Below are 15,300 nucleotides of genomic sequence, written 5' to 3' on the forward strand. Positions count from 1 at the left end.
CTTTTGGATGCCACGGTCGTGCCAACTGTGTGTGCGCAGCCGTTTTTGGCAAATTTCGTGAGCAAGGCATTAAAATAAGAGTTGTTTTTCCCGACAGTGGCAATCAAAGGTTTGAGCCGTGTATTAGCTTCTCCAGCGCTGGCGAGTCCGCCGGGCGGAGGCTCCCGACTCGTGAGAGAGTCGGCACCACAAAGCGGCGCTGACTCAGCACAACGGACGGACTATCGCTACTGGCGAACTATTTACTATGTCAATGTATCTTAAATACTAATTCACTCTGCTTTGCGAATTTTCCAGTGATACTTTGGACATACCTACATTGCCAATATTTTTTTACTTACCTACTTTAAGTAGAAGAAAAACAATACGTCGAAAATGTTAGTTCGATTTCGTTGAATAATATATATTCGGTTAATAAACGGTCTCCGTACTTTATTTTTCGCACTAAAAAGCAAGCTGTTGTATACCAATATTTACAAATGTACATATGTAAGGTACCCTCATATTATTATAAAACTAATTAAAAACTATGAAACACACTTAACGATAACTATTTAGGACGGTCTATATTTACATTCGTAATTATGCTCCGAAAAAAAATAGGAGCAGGCGTTTCGGCGGCGACTGTACCTGGCGGCCGTTTCAAAAACAAACGTTTAATAATTAGGCCTTTGCGGGCGCCGACACCACCTTCCGGACAAAAGCTTCGGTAGCTAAAAAATAAACTACACTAATTTTCTATTGCTTTATACCAATCTCTATCGGATGATGTTAGATGGGAGATATATTGTTTATTAATCGGTTCTGTGAGCCTTGCTACTACTTGACGTTTATGTAGATATTGTTTTATGAACTGGTTTGAATTTTCAGAAACTCACCAGTAAAATTAGCACAACGGTTGTATGTACAAGGTTTAAATGGTTATTGTAGGTACAAAATGGTATTGAATACGCTCTATCTTTTTGTATTGACTTACCAAGCATATCAGAAGTTTTATAATTTGAAATTTAACTTGGACATAGAAATATGTAAGCGCAATTTATTTCCTGAGTGTATAGATGTGAGTATTACGATATTACGGTTAGGTTCATAAGCTACACAGCACCTGAGCCCACGGACGAGTTTTCCAGGATATCACTTTCAGAACTAATTTGTGTGAGTGAAATTGATTTAAAGTGGAAGATTTAACAGACAATAGACGGGCCCCTCCCGCCGGTGGCGTCGCGCACGGCGGTCCGTCACAGCGTAGTCCCAACACTTTTTGCCACACTTTTTGTTGGTTTCTATAATTTCGGTAAAGCTAATGTTTGGTCTTCGATTTTTCGGTTCGTGAAAGGGTGTGAAATCGGGCTTAATTGAAGAATTTAATGGCTTTTGTGTGCGGTCAATCTTTTACTTTTTTACAACGTAGGTACGTACCTAGGCACCTATACATGGATAATACCTAAGTACATTTTGAATTTGATTATACAGAGAGTAGTTAAATGGAGAGAACACGAGCAAAATATTGGTGCATAATAGAAACATTTTTTTAAAGTTATTTACACTTATTTGTACAATGATTGTAATTGTAAGGTAAGTACTATAATATGTCTGGCGTCGAATCGAAAGAAAGGGACCGTCCATGTAACATTTCCTTCAAGTCTCTTTTGGTTGGGCTTAATTTAAAAAATAATTGAAATGATATGTTATTACCGTATTACATATTAATACGTAACAGCTACTTCATATAAAAAATAATTATCATAGGGGCCATCATTCGACGCGAGAGATATAAATAATTCCTTACATTTCTATAATCAAAGTATTACAAATATTTACTTAACCGCGATATTTTATTTTAACAAAAAACAGGATACATTAAGACAGTTAAATAAAATTGTCATCTATCCTATTTTACATACAATCAGTAATTCAGTAGCATTCTCAGACTAGTGTTTTGAATTACTGACCTACATCAAATTGTAAACTCCAAATAAAAAATAAATAGGTACCTAAATACATAAATAAAACGCAAACAATTTATTTTTAATCCAAAAGAAACTAAAATCACAAGACTGCAAAACTAATTAATAACTATTAAATTAAAAATAAAAAGAAAACCCTACGCTATATGCCAACAAAAACCATTTTATGCCAAAAATGCCGAACATCTTTTTGGAAAAGAGCTGGTACTCTTCAAACTGCTGGATTTTCTACGTAATATAGCTAAGAACCACCGCGAGAAAACTCGATCGAAATCGGCCCATCCGTTCAAGAGCTACGATGCCACCGACACAGATTGGCATCAAACATATATTAAAAAGTACGGACCACCTATTAATATGTTACAATGTAGTTCATTTGAAATTCTGTAATACTCGAATCAAAATATCTGTAAGTAGATTTTTTATGAATTATTCACCACGTTATGATCTTTTCACGGTCTGATGATAATTAGAATCAAATTTCTCTTTTGTCAGGTTTCTCATAATTTGAGCATTGTTAAGGAAATGCTTGTGCAAAATCTTGATTATATGTTTAATTATCTAATAAATGATAACGGGACAAACGCTAGTTCGAGTGGTGCTTATAATTAATTAGTCATCAGCTCATAATAGCTCGAGCGTTCGAGTTCCTTACTTAACCCTAGAGTAGCCGTCGAGTTTTTCATGTTAGCCCTTATATTATTATTAGTGTGGACGTGTGAACGGAGGCAGATGAGCGCCTGCAAGTCACGGGCGGAGCGGCGCCGCCGCCGTCGCCGCCGCCACCACCGGCCACTCATTACGGCTCTTCCGCCGACACTTTTAACACTATTATAGTTCTTGCATCTCACAAAGGCGAATGCATTTAACGAAATTAGTCATTAACACCATAACTTTTAGGTTGGACCCTAGTTCTCGTGAAATGCAATGACTTATAAACTATTCGTTTACAGGTTTTGAGACACATTTAATATGAATTACGCATTAAATAGGTAAATGTACCTACTAATCCTACCATGTATTCATACAAAATGCAAATAAAAATATTAAAATTACCAGTTTATACAGGGTGACCTTAGCCATTGGACAAACCCTGAAATTCCACGTAGGGTTACTTCTCAGAAATGCGCTAACGGTAATATTTTTTTAATTAGAACAAAAGATAAAAAATATAAATTATCAAACATAAGTTATTTCCAATAATCGACAACAAAAAGAAACATACTGTATTAATCATTGGCAGTGCTTTTGACAATTTGTTTGAAAATGTGCGGCAATGATGACATTTGTCAAAAGTCAGAATCTTATTAATGTCATAAATAAAAAAGATAATCAAAACGGTCGAAGAAGGTTTCATACTTTTATTACCTCAGGAGTCAGGAGCTACTAACACATACAGGTTGCTCCAAAGTAAAAAAAACCGGGCAAGTGCGAGTCGGACTCGCGCACGAAGGGTTCCGTACCATAATGAAAAAAAAACGGAAAACAATGCAAAAAAAAAACGGTCACCCATCCAAGTACTGACCACGCCCGACGTTGCTTAACTTTGGTCAAAAATCACGTTTGCTGTATGGGAGCCCCATTTAAATCTTTATTTTATTCTGTTTTTAGTATTTGTTGTTATAGCGGCAACAGAAATACATCATCTGTGAAAATTTCAACTGTCTAGCTATCACGGTTCGTGAGATACAGCCTGGTGACAGACGGACGGACGGACGGACGGACGGACGGACGGACGGACGGACGGACGGACAGCGAAGTCTTAGTAATAGGGTCCCGTTTTACCTTTTGGGTACGGAACCCTAAAAAATCGTAATTTGTTAATTTCTTCGTAACCGCTCGCTACACCGATTGTTATGATACTTTGTATGCTGGTTCTAAGTACCCTAATGCATATGTACATTTCGGCTTTGTCCAATGGCTAGGGACACCCTGTATACATATAAACATTTATGATAAAATTGTAAGTATTTAAAGACAGAAAACCGAGTAAAAAATTCAAATGCGGCGCCGACTATTTATGTTTCTTTGCGTATTGTTTGTCTTGTGTCTATTTATCCAACATGTATATAATAAAATACATGTTAGATAAATAGACACAACTTTCTGAATCATAAAGGAAATGAAGCAATTACAATGATTCTAAACGTGAGCCCCTATTGTAAATTTGCAATATGTCTTAATTACGGACCGCAGCGGCAGCGCGATCTGACAAAATCGTTAAAAAATTAATTACACACTGGCGAGAGACAACCCTGGAAATCCCTTTAGTCCGCTTCAAATGTTCTTAATTACAAGCCCTCCACCGGCAATCCGACGAAATCGTTAAAAATATAAACACATAGTGCGCCAGTGACTGTCTGTGGCTCGTAAATTTGTAATGGCCGCGTTTATCGGCGTTTAGCTGGCGACGGCGATTTGCAACGATTACGTGCCTAATGACGAACTGTAATGACATACCTACGTGTGAGCCGATGTTGCCAGTCGACAGTAAAATAACTCATCTAACTTATATTTAACGGAAAAATGCTTTATTGCCGTTAATATTCTATGAGCATTCTAATACTAGTCGTTTTTTTCACCACAGCATGGACATATTTTACTAGACTACACTCTTTACACTTTACTTAGCAATGGTTTTGGGTAAATATTTTTTTATTTAAATGGCTAACACGATTTTATGAATTTTGTTAGAAAATTATCACAACGATTCGTACAAATTATGTACAGTACTGCACTAACTCAAGCTCAAGAGTAAGTAACTATAGCTATGGGCTCCTTCATCTGGCAGAAATAAATCAGATTACTCCAAACTTCTACCTACATTATAATTATATTATACTAAAGTAATACCTATGTAATTAAATAAATAAAGTAAGTAGTGGTTGTTGCTTTAATTATTTTAATAGGTATGTATTTTCTATTGTCATAGGTAAGTGTGTTGTGTCATTTTTGAAAGTCAAACATTCATGATAGATCTCCATAGTTTATGAGAAATAAAAATTAACTTGTAATTGAAAAAAATCTAATTAATAATCTTAATAATATACCTATATACCACTTAACTTACCTAATTATATCCCCCTATACACTGTAAAGTTTAAGTTTCTTTTCATACAATATCTATGCCCTGAATTCTAAGTGTGGCAACATCGAAGATTATATGCTTGAAGATCGCCTGCGCCCGCGGCTCCGCTTACTTTATTGTTCTGACTCATTTAATACGCGCGCAAAAAACTGCCATCTAACATTGTTACTTTATTTCACTGCGCTCACCGACCGAATCTCGTATTTACTTTCAACTAATTGACTCCACGCAGTTTTTCACTGACTATACTATTCATAAAAGCTACTTCGTACTATATTCAAGCATGACACCTTCATATTATGTATTATGTAGATACACATAATTAATAGTTATTATTTATATAAAAAGCGCTAGTGGCCTAGCGGTAAGAGCGTGCGACTTTCAATCCGGAGGTCGCGGGTTCAAACCCCGGCTTCTACCAATGAGTTTTTCGGAACTTTTATGTACGAAATATCATTTGATATTTACCAGTCGCTTTTCGGTGAAGGAAAACATCGTGAGGAAACTGTACTAATCCCAATAAGGCCTAGTTTCCCCTCTGGGATGGAAGGTCAGATGGCAGTCACTTTCGTAAAAACTAGTGTCTACGCCAATTATCGGGATTAGTTGCGAATCGGACCCCAGGCTCCCATGAGCCGTGGCAAAATGCCGGGATAACGCGAGGAATAGAATTGATAGTTATTATTTACTGCGTTCATGAACAGCTATATAGTTCGTTTTTTTAGCATTAGAAAGAACTCCACAGAAGCAAGCGTGCAATTTTTATTAGGCTCTTTAATTGTTAATAATTATTGAATTATCTAATGTAGCATGGTCAATACATATAATTTACTTCAAATTATTACCGCTAAAAGTGCTGGATTTGGAACCACAAGCTTACTTCTGCGAAGTTCTTTCTAATGCTAAAAAAACGAACTATAGTTGTAGGGCTTGCCTAATTTTAGAGAGTCGAGTACCATATGACCTTATGATACACAGCAATGGAGTCAAACGTGGATTTTTGACGACATACATCCCTGTAAAGTGTTAAATAAAAATGTGACTACTACTGTACTAAATGTGGTTACTAGGTTAACTGATAGGGCTACTACCACTTTACTAGTTAGGGTTCCGTACCCAAAGGGTAAAACGGGACCCTATTACTAAGACTTCGCTGTCCGTCCGTCCGTCCGTCCGTCTGTCTGTCACCAGGCTTTATCTCACGAACAGTTGAAATTTTCACAGATGATGTATTTCTGTTGCCGCTGTTACAACAAATACTAAAAACAGAATATAATAAAGATTTAAATGGGGCTCCTATACAACAAACGTGATTTTTGACCAAAGTTAAGCAACGTCGGGCGTGGTCAGTACTTGGATGGGTGACCGTTTTTTTTTTGCATTTTTTTCCGTTTTTTTTTTGCATTATGGTACGGAACCCTTGATGCGCGACTCCGACTCGCACTTGCCCGGATTTTTTTTTATTATCATATTGGTCTGTGTACACCCGCTGCTCGCCTTGACGCCGAAGTCCCTGATCCAAATGTATGAGAGTAATAGATACGCACCCACCCACCGACATTTAGATTTGAAAATAATAACTAAGAAAAGTCGGAAATATTTTTCTACTTATAGTTTTTATATCTAATACCTTTAAACGAGCAATTCTTGCTAGGTATATGGGGGTTTTCGGGGGCGATAAATCGATCTAGCTAGGTCTTATCTCTGGAAAAACGCGCATTTTTGAGTTTTTATATATGTTTTCCGAGCAAAGCTCGGTCTCCCATGTTAGTTTTTGTTATTGCTGTAAGTTTTTGTCCAAAAAATATATTTTGGAAACAAATCCATTGTGAACCTAGAGGATGTCGGTTGCGTTGGTGCGTAAATTTGTATCATTTGTATTAAACGGTGCCTCAACCCAACGTTACTGCGCCGCGCGGTGCACACCACGCGGATTCATAGCCGAGGAGATTGAATGAACGAATTACGGGAATTCCGTGGACTGTTGTGTTTCCTTAAAATTCATTTGAAAGTCTTTGGTATGTGTGTGGTAATATACGATATACGTGCGTTGTTATTGGCTGCTATTTAACTAATCACCAGATTTAGTAAAATTTAATATCAAAAAAATATATTTTACCACCCTAAAATTATAAAAGATCACCAAAATTATAACACCATTTTAATGTGAAATGATTACCAATTTTATTACATTTTACTATCCTATTAAAGGAAATGACACCAAACTAATCATTATTAACCCAAAAATAGTAAATGATTACCAAATTTCAAACCCCATTTTAATGTGAAATGATGACCAAATTTTTACATCTTGCTATCCTATTAAAGAAAATGACACCAAAATAATCATTGTAAACCCAAAAATAGTAAATGACCACCAAAATTAGAACTCCATTTTAATGTAAAATTATCACCAAATTATAAATCTTGCTATCCTATTCAAGCCGATGACTCCAAAATAATCATTGTAAACCCAAAAATAGTAAATGACCACCAAAATTGTAACCACATTTTCATTAAAAATGTGCAAATATTTCATATATCGTTATCCTATTAAATAAATTAATCCACTTCGTCACCTTTTTCTAGTAGCATTTTATTTCTGTAACAGTCGCAGTTCTAACCTAACCTAACCCACTTTTCGAGTAGCATTTCGTTTCTGTAAGGGTCGCCGTTCAAACCGAACCTAACCCATTTTTCTAGTAGCATTTCTTTTCTGCAAGGGTCGCAGTTCAAACCTAACCTAACCCACTTTTCTAGTAGCATTTCGTATCTGTATGGCTCGCAGTTCAAACCTAACCTAACCCACTTTTCTAGTAGAGTTTATTTTCTGTAAGGGTCGCAGTTCAAACCTAACCTAACCCACTTTTCTAGTAGCATTTCTTTTCTGTAAGGGTCGCAGTTGAAACCTAACATAACCCACTTTTCTTGAAGCATTTCATTTCCGTAAGGGTCGCAGTTCAAACCTAGCCTAACCCACTTTTCTAGTAGCATTTCTTGTCTGTAAGGGTTGCAGTTCAAACCAAACCTGACCCACTTTTCTAGTAGCATTTCTTTTCTGTAAGGGTCGCAGTTCAAACCTAACCTAACCCACTTTTCTAGTAGTATTTTTTTTCTGTATGGGTCGCAGTTCAAACCTAACCTAACCCACTTTTCTAGTAGCATTTCATTTCTGTAAGGGTTGCAGTTCAAACATAACCTAACCCACTTTACTTTTCTAGTAGCATTTCGTTTCTGTAAGGGTCGCAGTTCAAACATAACCTAACCCACTTTACTTTTCTAGTAGCATTTCGTTTCTGTAAGGGTCGGAGTTCTAACCTAACCTAACCCACTTTTCTAGTAGCATTTCGTTTCTGTAAGGGTTTGAGTACTAACCTAACCTAAGCCACTTTTCTAGTAGCATTTCGTTTCTGTAAGGATCGCAGTTCAAACCTAACCTGACCCACTTTTTAGTAGCTTTTCCTTTCTGTAAGGGTCGCAGTTCTAAGCTAACCTAACCCACTTATCTGATAGCAGTTCGGTTCTGTGAGGATCGCTTACCTAACCTAACCCACTTTTATAGAAGCATTTCGTTTCTGTAAATGTCGCAGTTCAAACCTAACCTAACCTAATTTTCTAGTAACCTTTCGTTTCTGTAAGAGTCGCAGTGCTAACCTAACCCACTTAACTGATAGCAGTTCAAACCTAATCTAACCTACTTTTCTAGTAGCATTTCAGTATGCTATTAGAAAAGTAAGTTAAGTTAGGTAGGTATGCGGTGCGGGGAACGGGGGGTTGAGCGGGAGGGGCTAATAGTTTTGGCATCATTTTCCTTTATTTGGTAATATGTATACATTTTTTGATAATCATAGTGGTTTATTTAGGTGAAAATATCGCATTAATTTGGTCTTCAAGATTTGGTGATCATTAATGATTTTTGGTGATCATTCAATATATTTGGTATTTGAATACAATTTGAAGTGCAGTCGTAATTAAAACGGTGGTACTTTTGTAATTTTAGGCCTTATTTTTTTGGTGTTCAGAGACTTTTTTTGGTAAGCATGATTTTTTTATTTAGGGTACCAAAGTATTTTTTGGTGGCCATTATATTTGTAGCCGTTGTTAGTCCCAAAAATACAGGATAATTTAGTATAAAAATAGTAGAGATTACCTAGTAAAGTAAATATTTATGTACCGACATTTTTACTCAATGGATTGACATAAGTAACTCTGATAATGTAGGTACAAAAGTGCAGCTAATCTTTCAATAAATACCTATGCGTTTAGTAAAACGTTGTGTAGTATTTTCCACTCAGTTCCAGTGGAAGCCATGAGGCTGAAAAGAAATTGAAATAATTATATTATTAAATAAAAATAGCTACTCAACGCTAAATAAAAACAAATAAAGCAATTATTGTAATATGTGTATCAGAACATAACATATTCACTTCCAAAAACTGCAATAGAGCATTGAGTTGATTTGATACGTATGTAAATCCTTTCATGCTTCTTAAATTATATTCAAGAATATCACACACAAAGACCTAAGAGAAAACTCGGGACGTGTGTGCACACATCTCTAATGACATAATACCCCCTCACAGCTACCAAGAACGGCCTAATCGGTTATTGCGAACCCTCCAAATTACACCTCCAGAGACACGGGAATCGAACCAAGGTCGCTCAGGTCGCCGAGCTTATCATTTAACCACTAATCATAATTCTGGAAATGCCATTTGAGCTCTGCTCGGATTTTAATAAGCGGACAGAGGCCAGATTTCATAGGTAGCCTGCAATTTAGACGGACCACCGCTCAATCGTCATTTCGTGATGCGGATTTATTTTTAAATATTAATTGAGTGCATGAGTGAGCAGTTCTAAGTAAATACAAGGTTTTGAGGACGGTTGCGGAGAGGTCAGGGCCCTCCTCCGGTGTGCTTGGTTTTTGGAACGTTAACAGACATAAGCAGGTATTCCCAACTACGTAGCTATTAAAACTTTGTTTGAGTTCTGATTCTGACACGATAACATGATTGACATCATCATCATATATTAAAGAGTAAGACTCTTGACGGTAGAGCACTTTCCATGTTTGGCGGTCTTCTGCCTTCTCTTTGACAGCCTGATACGACACGACGTTGAGTTTTACCTTTATTTGATTCATGTACGCTCTCCTTGGTCACATACTGGTACGGTATGGTACGGGCACATATGGTCACTCATGTTATGCAAGACGTCATACTGTTGCATCCGTAGTAGGTACCCTTTAAAAAAGATTTTTCCACGGCAGAAGTAATATCGTCGGTCCATTAGGTACATGGATGTATTTTGAGTTGTCTAATATGGCTCCACATACATACTATGCCTACTCACCAAAAATCCATAATAATTAATAACTTAGAATTTTAAGTCTTCAATATCGTGATCTTAAATGTAGATATTGTACAGAACGTATCTGGATATGTAACATTAAAGATGTTCTAAACTTTAAACAGCACTCATTAGTTCTTCCGGATCTTCGTACAGAAACGTCCGTAAAACTTTCTAAGCAGCATATAAATAATGTTCGAAGTAAAGTCAAATTATTCCTGGCAGGCCAACAGCGAAAGGGCCCAAGCGCTGAGTGCGGCGCGAACTGTGCGAGCACACGGATCGATGAAATGCTCTTTGTCCGCCGGATATACAAGCTGAATTCGCATCACGTTGCCCTAAACCCAAATCGAGAGAAACGACTCCCCCCGCAGAGAGGTCGTAAGCGGAATCGTTTTACCGGACGATTTTCGTCTTTAGCTTGAACGGTTAAGGCGCGTTTTTGGATGCTCCTTCTCGAACAACAATTGAATCAGTTCACGCAGCATCAAATCACTAAACCGCTGGGCGGAGCCGTACTCGAACTCCGCTGGGGGCTGCGGGACAAAGACGGAAGAGGCCCGCTGTCGCGACGCCGCGCTCGCGTTAGAGCGAGAGCAGCGTATAACGTCTGGTGAGAGGCTCCGAGATAACATCGAACTTGGGTGCGCTCGAGAAGCTTTTTGTTCATAGCCCAAGGCGGCAATAAAAGATAATAGTGTCACCGAGCAGATTGCCTCTTATTCAGCACTTGACAATTAAATACTTAAGTGCTCTCGAATGGCGCTGCCCGAGAACATCGTCTCATAATCATAATATAATGATTAATGCGCATAACTACCGGGCGATGGGTAGCCGAATGCTAATTAGCTAAATTATTAGGTACAACAGTTTGCGCAATTAGTATTAAACCTAAAATAATTTGACGGATGATGTCAACTTTAATCCTCGGACATGTCGGTAAGTAATATTAGCTAATATATAAAAGTTACGTTAACAAAACTAAAAACAACATGATAGATAGCGAGGTAATAATTTAAATGATAAAAAATATGAAAAGATCGGCAACGAGCATCTGAACTCCCCCTCATTTACATTAATTTAATGAAATTAAATGATCCATTTAGAGAAATTAATTAACGAGGTGGCCAGTGAAGCGGCGGCTAACCGCGGGCCGCACACAATGGAACATAATAATAGCACCGATGATAATGCGAATAGCAATAATAAATTACTCCCTTCGAATTAATAAAAACCTCACTTGATGACAATAACGGAACACTTCGGAACTAATCGTGGTTTTGAGAGCGAAATTAATTTTGTTTGGGATGGGGCGCTGTTAGTTCTCCTCTGCCGAATACAGTTCCTATTAGCCTATTGTCTGGGAATTTGTAATGGGACGCACCTACCTAAGTACTATTAGTAGGTTTGTTTACTTCATGGTATAATAATATACTCCGCCTGGTACTCTATTCCCGTCTTTTCTAGGTCACCTAACTGACACAAGCCTACGTCATCATGCGACAGCGCTATATGATAATATGCGATAGCGCTATATATAGCGGCCATGTTATTGTGACGTAGGCCTGTGTCACTCTGGGAATAGAAGACCATGTTTTATTAGACCATGGTTTACTTGTTGGTATAACATTAACCCTTAGTGTCTATAATCTATAGAGTTTTCCGCATATGGTCAAACGGGCGATTCCTCAAAATACCCTTTTCGTCAAAGGTGCTTTTGATGAGATTGTGTTTGTCTAATGTCTTGTCTATTTTTATAATAATACTTAAGTATTTTACCCTTTGCGAGGGGATTGCTAGATGGATACCTAATCTAGCTACTTACTTAGCAAGCAGTTGGCAGTTTATCTTTGGAAAGTTTCCTTCGAATTGCTTTTTAGGATGTTCACATAAAAAAGATCAAAATGACATTTGTCCCCGTCGCAATAACGCGTTAATGTATAATAATATACGAGCGCACCCTTTCCTACCGAATCAAATAAATCAAATTAAACTCGACCACGCTCCGACGAGCGCATGAGTGCCTAAGACGTTTTGTCAAATTTATTATTTTATTTATATTTTTTATTACTCATTTCATTGCGGCATCTTCATTGTGCTCTCGAGTGGCCTGTGACAAATTTGATGACGATTGGGGTCACAGTTAGGGTTAGTGATCTATCGCTTTAGGGGTTCGTATACGACAGTTTACAGAATTTTAGAGTCAATTTAAGTTCGTAATGTGGCATAAATCGTTTTTATGTAATTTCTTGTGGGATTCGCACGGCGTTCCGACTCGATTTATTTGAAATGTTAATGGACCGTGAATGTATTGTTGTAGATTGAAATGTTCAAATATCGAGACATCTTTCTTTAAATGCCTAAAAAAACTACCATTTTCGATCTAAATTCATTACAATAGCTAGTCTATCTAAATTCATTACAAACATACTTCCTACTTAATACAACGAAAGCATAAAGCAATGATGGAAAACAATATGAATCTCTCAGTGCTCTCTGATTAGTAGGTACCTATACTTTCCTAACTAGTAGAAATGGAACTTTAATAACTGTTTTTTATTGTCCTCAGGACGAAATGGAAGCGTCAAACGGCGGTAGGGCTAGAGCTGCTGGCGGAGGCGGGCAACTACGCAGCCTTCCAGCGGCTGTACGGCGGGTACTGGGCCGGCGTACCGGCGTACCCCGCGCAGCCGGCGCCGACCGCCGACCTGTACTACCGGCAGGCCGCCGCCAACGCCGCCGCCGCCGCCTCGGCCAACACGCTGCAGAAACCGCTGCCTTACCGGTAACTAGACTACTGTTTACGAAAATCTTTCTCACTACATTCATCACACCTACACCTGATTGAAAGTTTCTGACTACAAACTGCACCAACAGAACTACGCATTGAATAGATCTAAAAAATATAGAACATAAATGAAATAGCCTGAAGCAGGATAATATTACCTCAAAATCTATTTAAGTTATTAGAAGAAAACGAAATATTGAGGGTGTGACTATAACTAACGTCACATTTACCTATTTTCTTTTTCAACTTTAGCCTGCGCATTTCTGGATTCTCAATATGTTTGTAAGAAGTAAAATACTCAAACAGAACATATATCAAAACACCTATAAGTACATGCTTTCCTCCTGCGAAGCTATTTATTGCCTGTAGACTTACAGAGGAAAAACTCCCGATGATGACTTGGGACAGAAGACACTAGGTAACTGTATTTCAGATGAGTAGGTACTCAAAGTGCTGACTAAAGAGTCTAGAAACGCTGGAAGCTAGGCTGGCTAAAAGGATGTTAGAACGCCTATTAAGTTTCAGAAATACACTGACTGACTCTATTTATGTTATCAAAGGAAGATATATAAGATGACATCTTGTCCATCCGTTGACAGGGTGTATAATGTAAACATTTTGCGTCAGGTTATACCCGGGCGCGCCGCTAGGATCGGTGCCACCACTGGGGCTCGGGCTGCCGGGCCCGTCGGCGCACCTGGGCGCGCTGGGAGCGCCCGCGCTGGGCGCGCTCGGCTACTACGCGCAGGCGCGCCGCACGCCCTCGCCCGATGTGGACCCCGGCAGCCCCGCGCCGCCGCCGCGGTCCTCGAGGGAGCCCTCGCTCGACCGCCGCACCGACGACGACGACGACGATGAACCTATACACGTATAATTCCAGTGATTGTGATCTAAGGACCAGTTAAATTAAACAAAACTTGCATGTCGACAAAAGACAATTAACTTGCGAAACTGTGAGACTGCGAAAGTGAAGACTTTACGTGCGGTATCGTGTTCTGGTATTCTATTTTGTTACCTTAATCCCAATTTTGGTAGAATTAAATTATTGCTCCATTTAAGTATGATGACGTTGATTTGACAAATCTGTTACGTATTAGCTTTTCTACCGTTCATAATATCGGGGAGTGATCGAGAAGTGTGGACGGCGGCAGTCCAAAACATGTGATATCTTAAACCCAGATTTGATATAAGAACTTTTAACTTAACGTGTACAATATGAATTGATGTCATAGGTATAACTAATAGTATTGTAGAGTACACATGCTTAAAGAGGACAATGTGTCGGTCGGACTTTGAGACCATAGGTCCTTCGTCGGCGGGTCGTAAAGACGCTACTCGTGAAATTTTATGAGTAAACTTATATAATACACAAAAGTGGCTTTATCATCTCAGAAAGCTCGTTGAAAAATAATTGCTCAGTAGACCTACTAAGCGTATAGATAAGTAAGTTCCACGTGGGTAAGCTAACTGCCTAAAAGCACGTTCGCACGCTAGGCGTTTGCCGGATAATTCGCCGTTAACGTAGCATGAACAATTGAGCAAATCGTGTTCAGGCGAATAGAACGTCCACTACTCTGCGGGCGTGCTCCCTCGCCATCCTAACAATAAGCTACCTGTATTGACGACTCTGGTTATTGTAATAACCGACTACTCCGGACTGGGCTCATGAACAGATTGTGAGATTTCGCACATAAAATAGTTTTTGATAAATTGTAAGCTGCTGGTAGTAAGGCGGGTTTACAAGCACCGCAAAGATATTAGGGTTCTGACTATATGCACATGTAGTAAGCAGAGTTCGGACAATTTATCGCAAAAACAAATATTGTATGGAACATGATACATTTTTTTTACAATTTTGAACTGCAGTTTTTGAGTATAATCTGGAAATTTTATAAAGATACTGTGTACATAATATGTTTTTAATAAATCTTGTCCGATTTTGAGATATAAATGATTTTTGATGGTTTTGCGATGATTTGTCCGATCACTGGTAGTAAGTAACAGAAGAACACCTAGTAAAAGTTTTTTCTTATGTAGCGTCAGTCCGGAGGGTACTGAGAATGTGCACAATATTGCGCACATTTTCTGACCCTACCGTTGATTAAGGT

General features: G+C 38.3%; 1 protein-coding gene across 1 annotated transcript in view; it reads left to right on the forward strand.

Annotated features, from left to right (window-relative positions):
* Positions 1-14,937, forward strand: part of LOC134804222 (homeobox protein B-H1-like) — a 34,021-nt gene extending 19,084 nt beyond the window's left edge. Inside the window, exons 3-4 of the mRNA XM_063777189.1 lie at positions 12,974-13,189; positions 13,820-14,937. Of these exons, the coding sequence (XP_063633259.1) occupies positions 12,974-13,189; positions 13,820-14,066 (463 nt within the window). The 3' untranslated portion in view covers positions 14,067-14,937. The remainder of the gene's footprint in view (positions 1-12,973; positions 13,190-13,819) is intronic.
* The last annotated feature ends 363 nt before the right edge of the window (positions 14,938-15,300 follow it).

The sequence above is a fragment of the Cydia splendana genome, chromosome Z (assembly GCF_910591565.1).
Source record: "Cydia splendana chromosome Z, ilCydSple1.2, whole genome shotgun sequence".
Lineage (NCBI taxonomy): Eukaryota > Metazoa > Arthropoda > Insecta > Lepidoptera > Tortricidae > Cydia > Cydia splendana.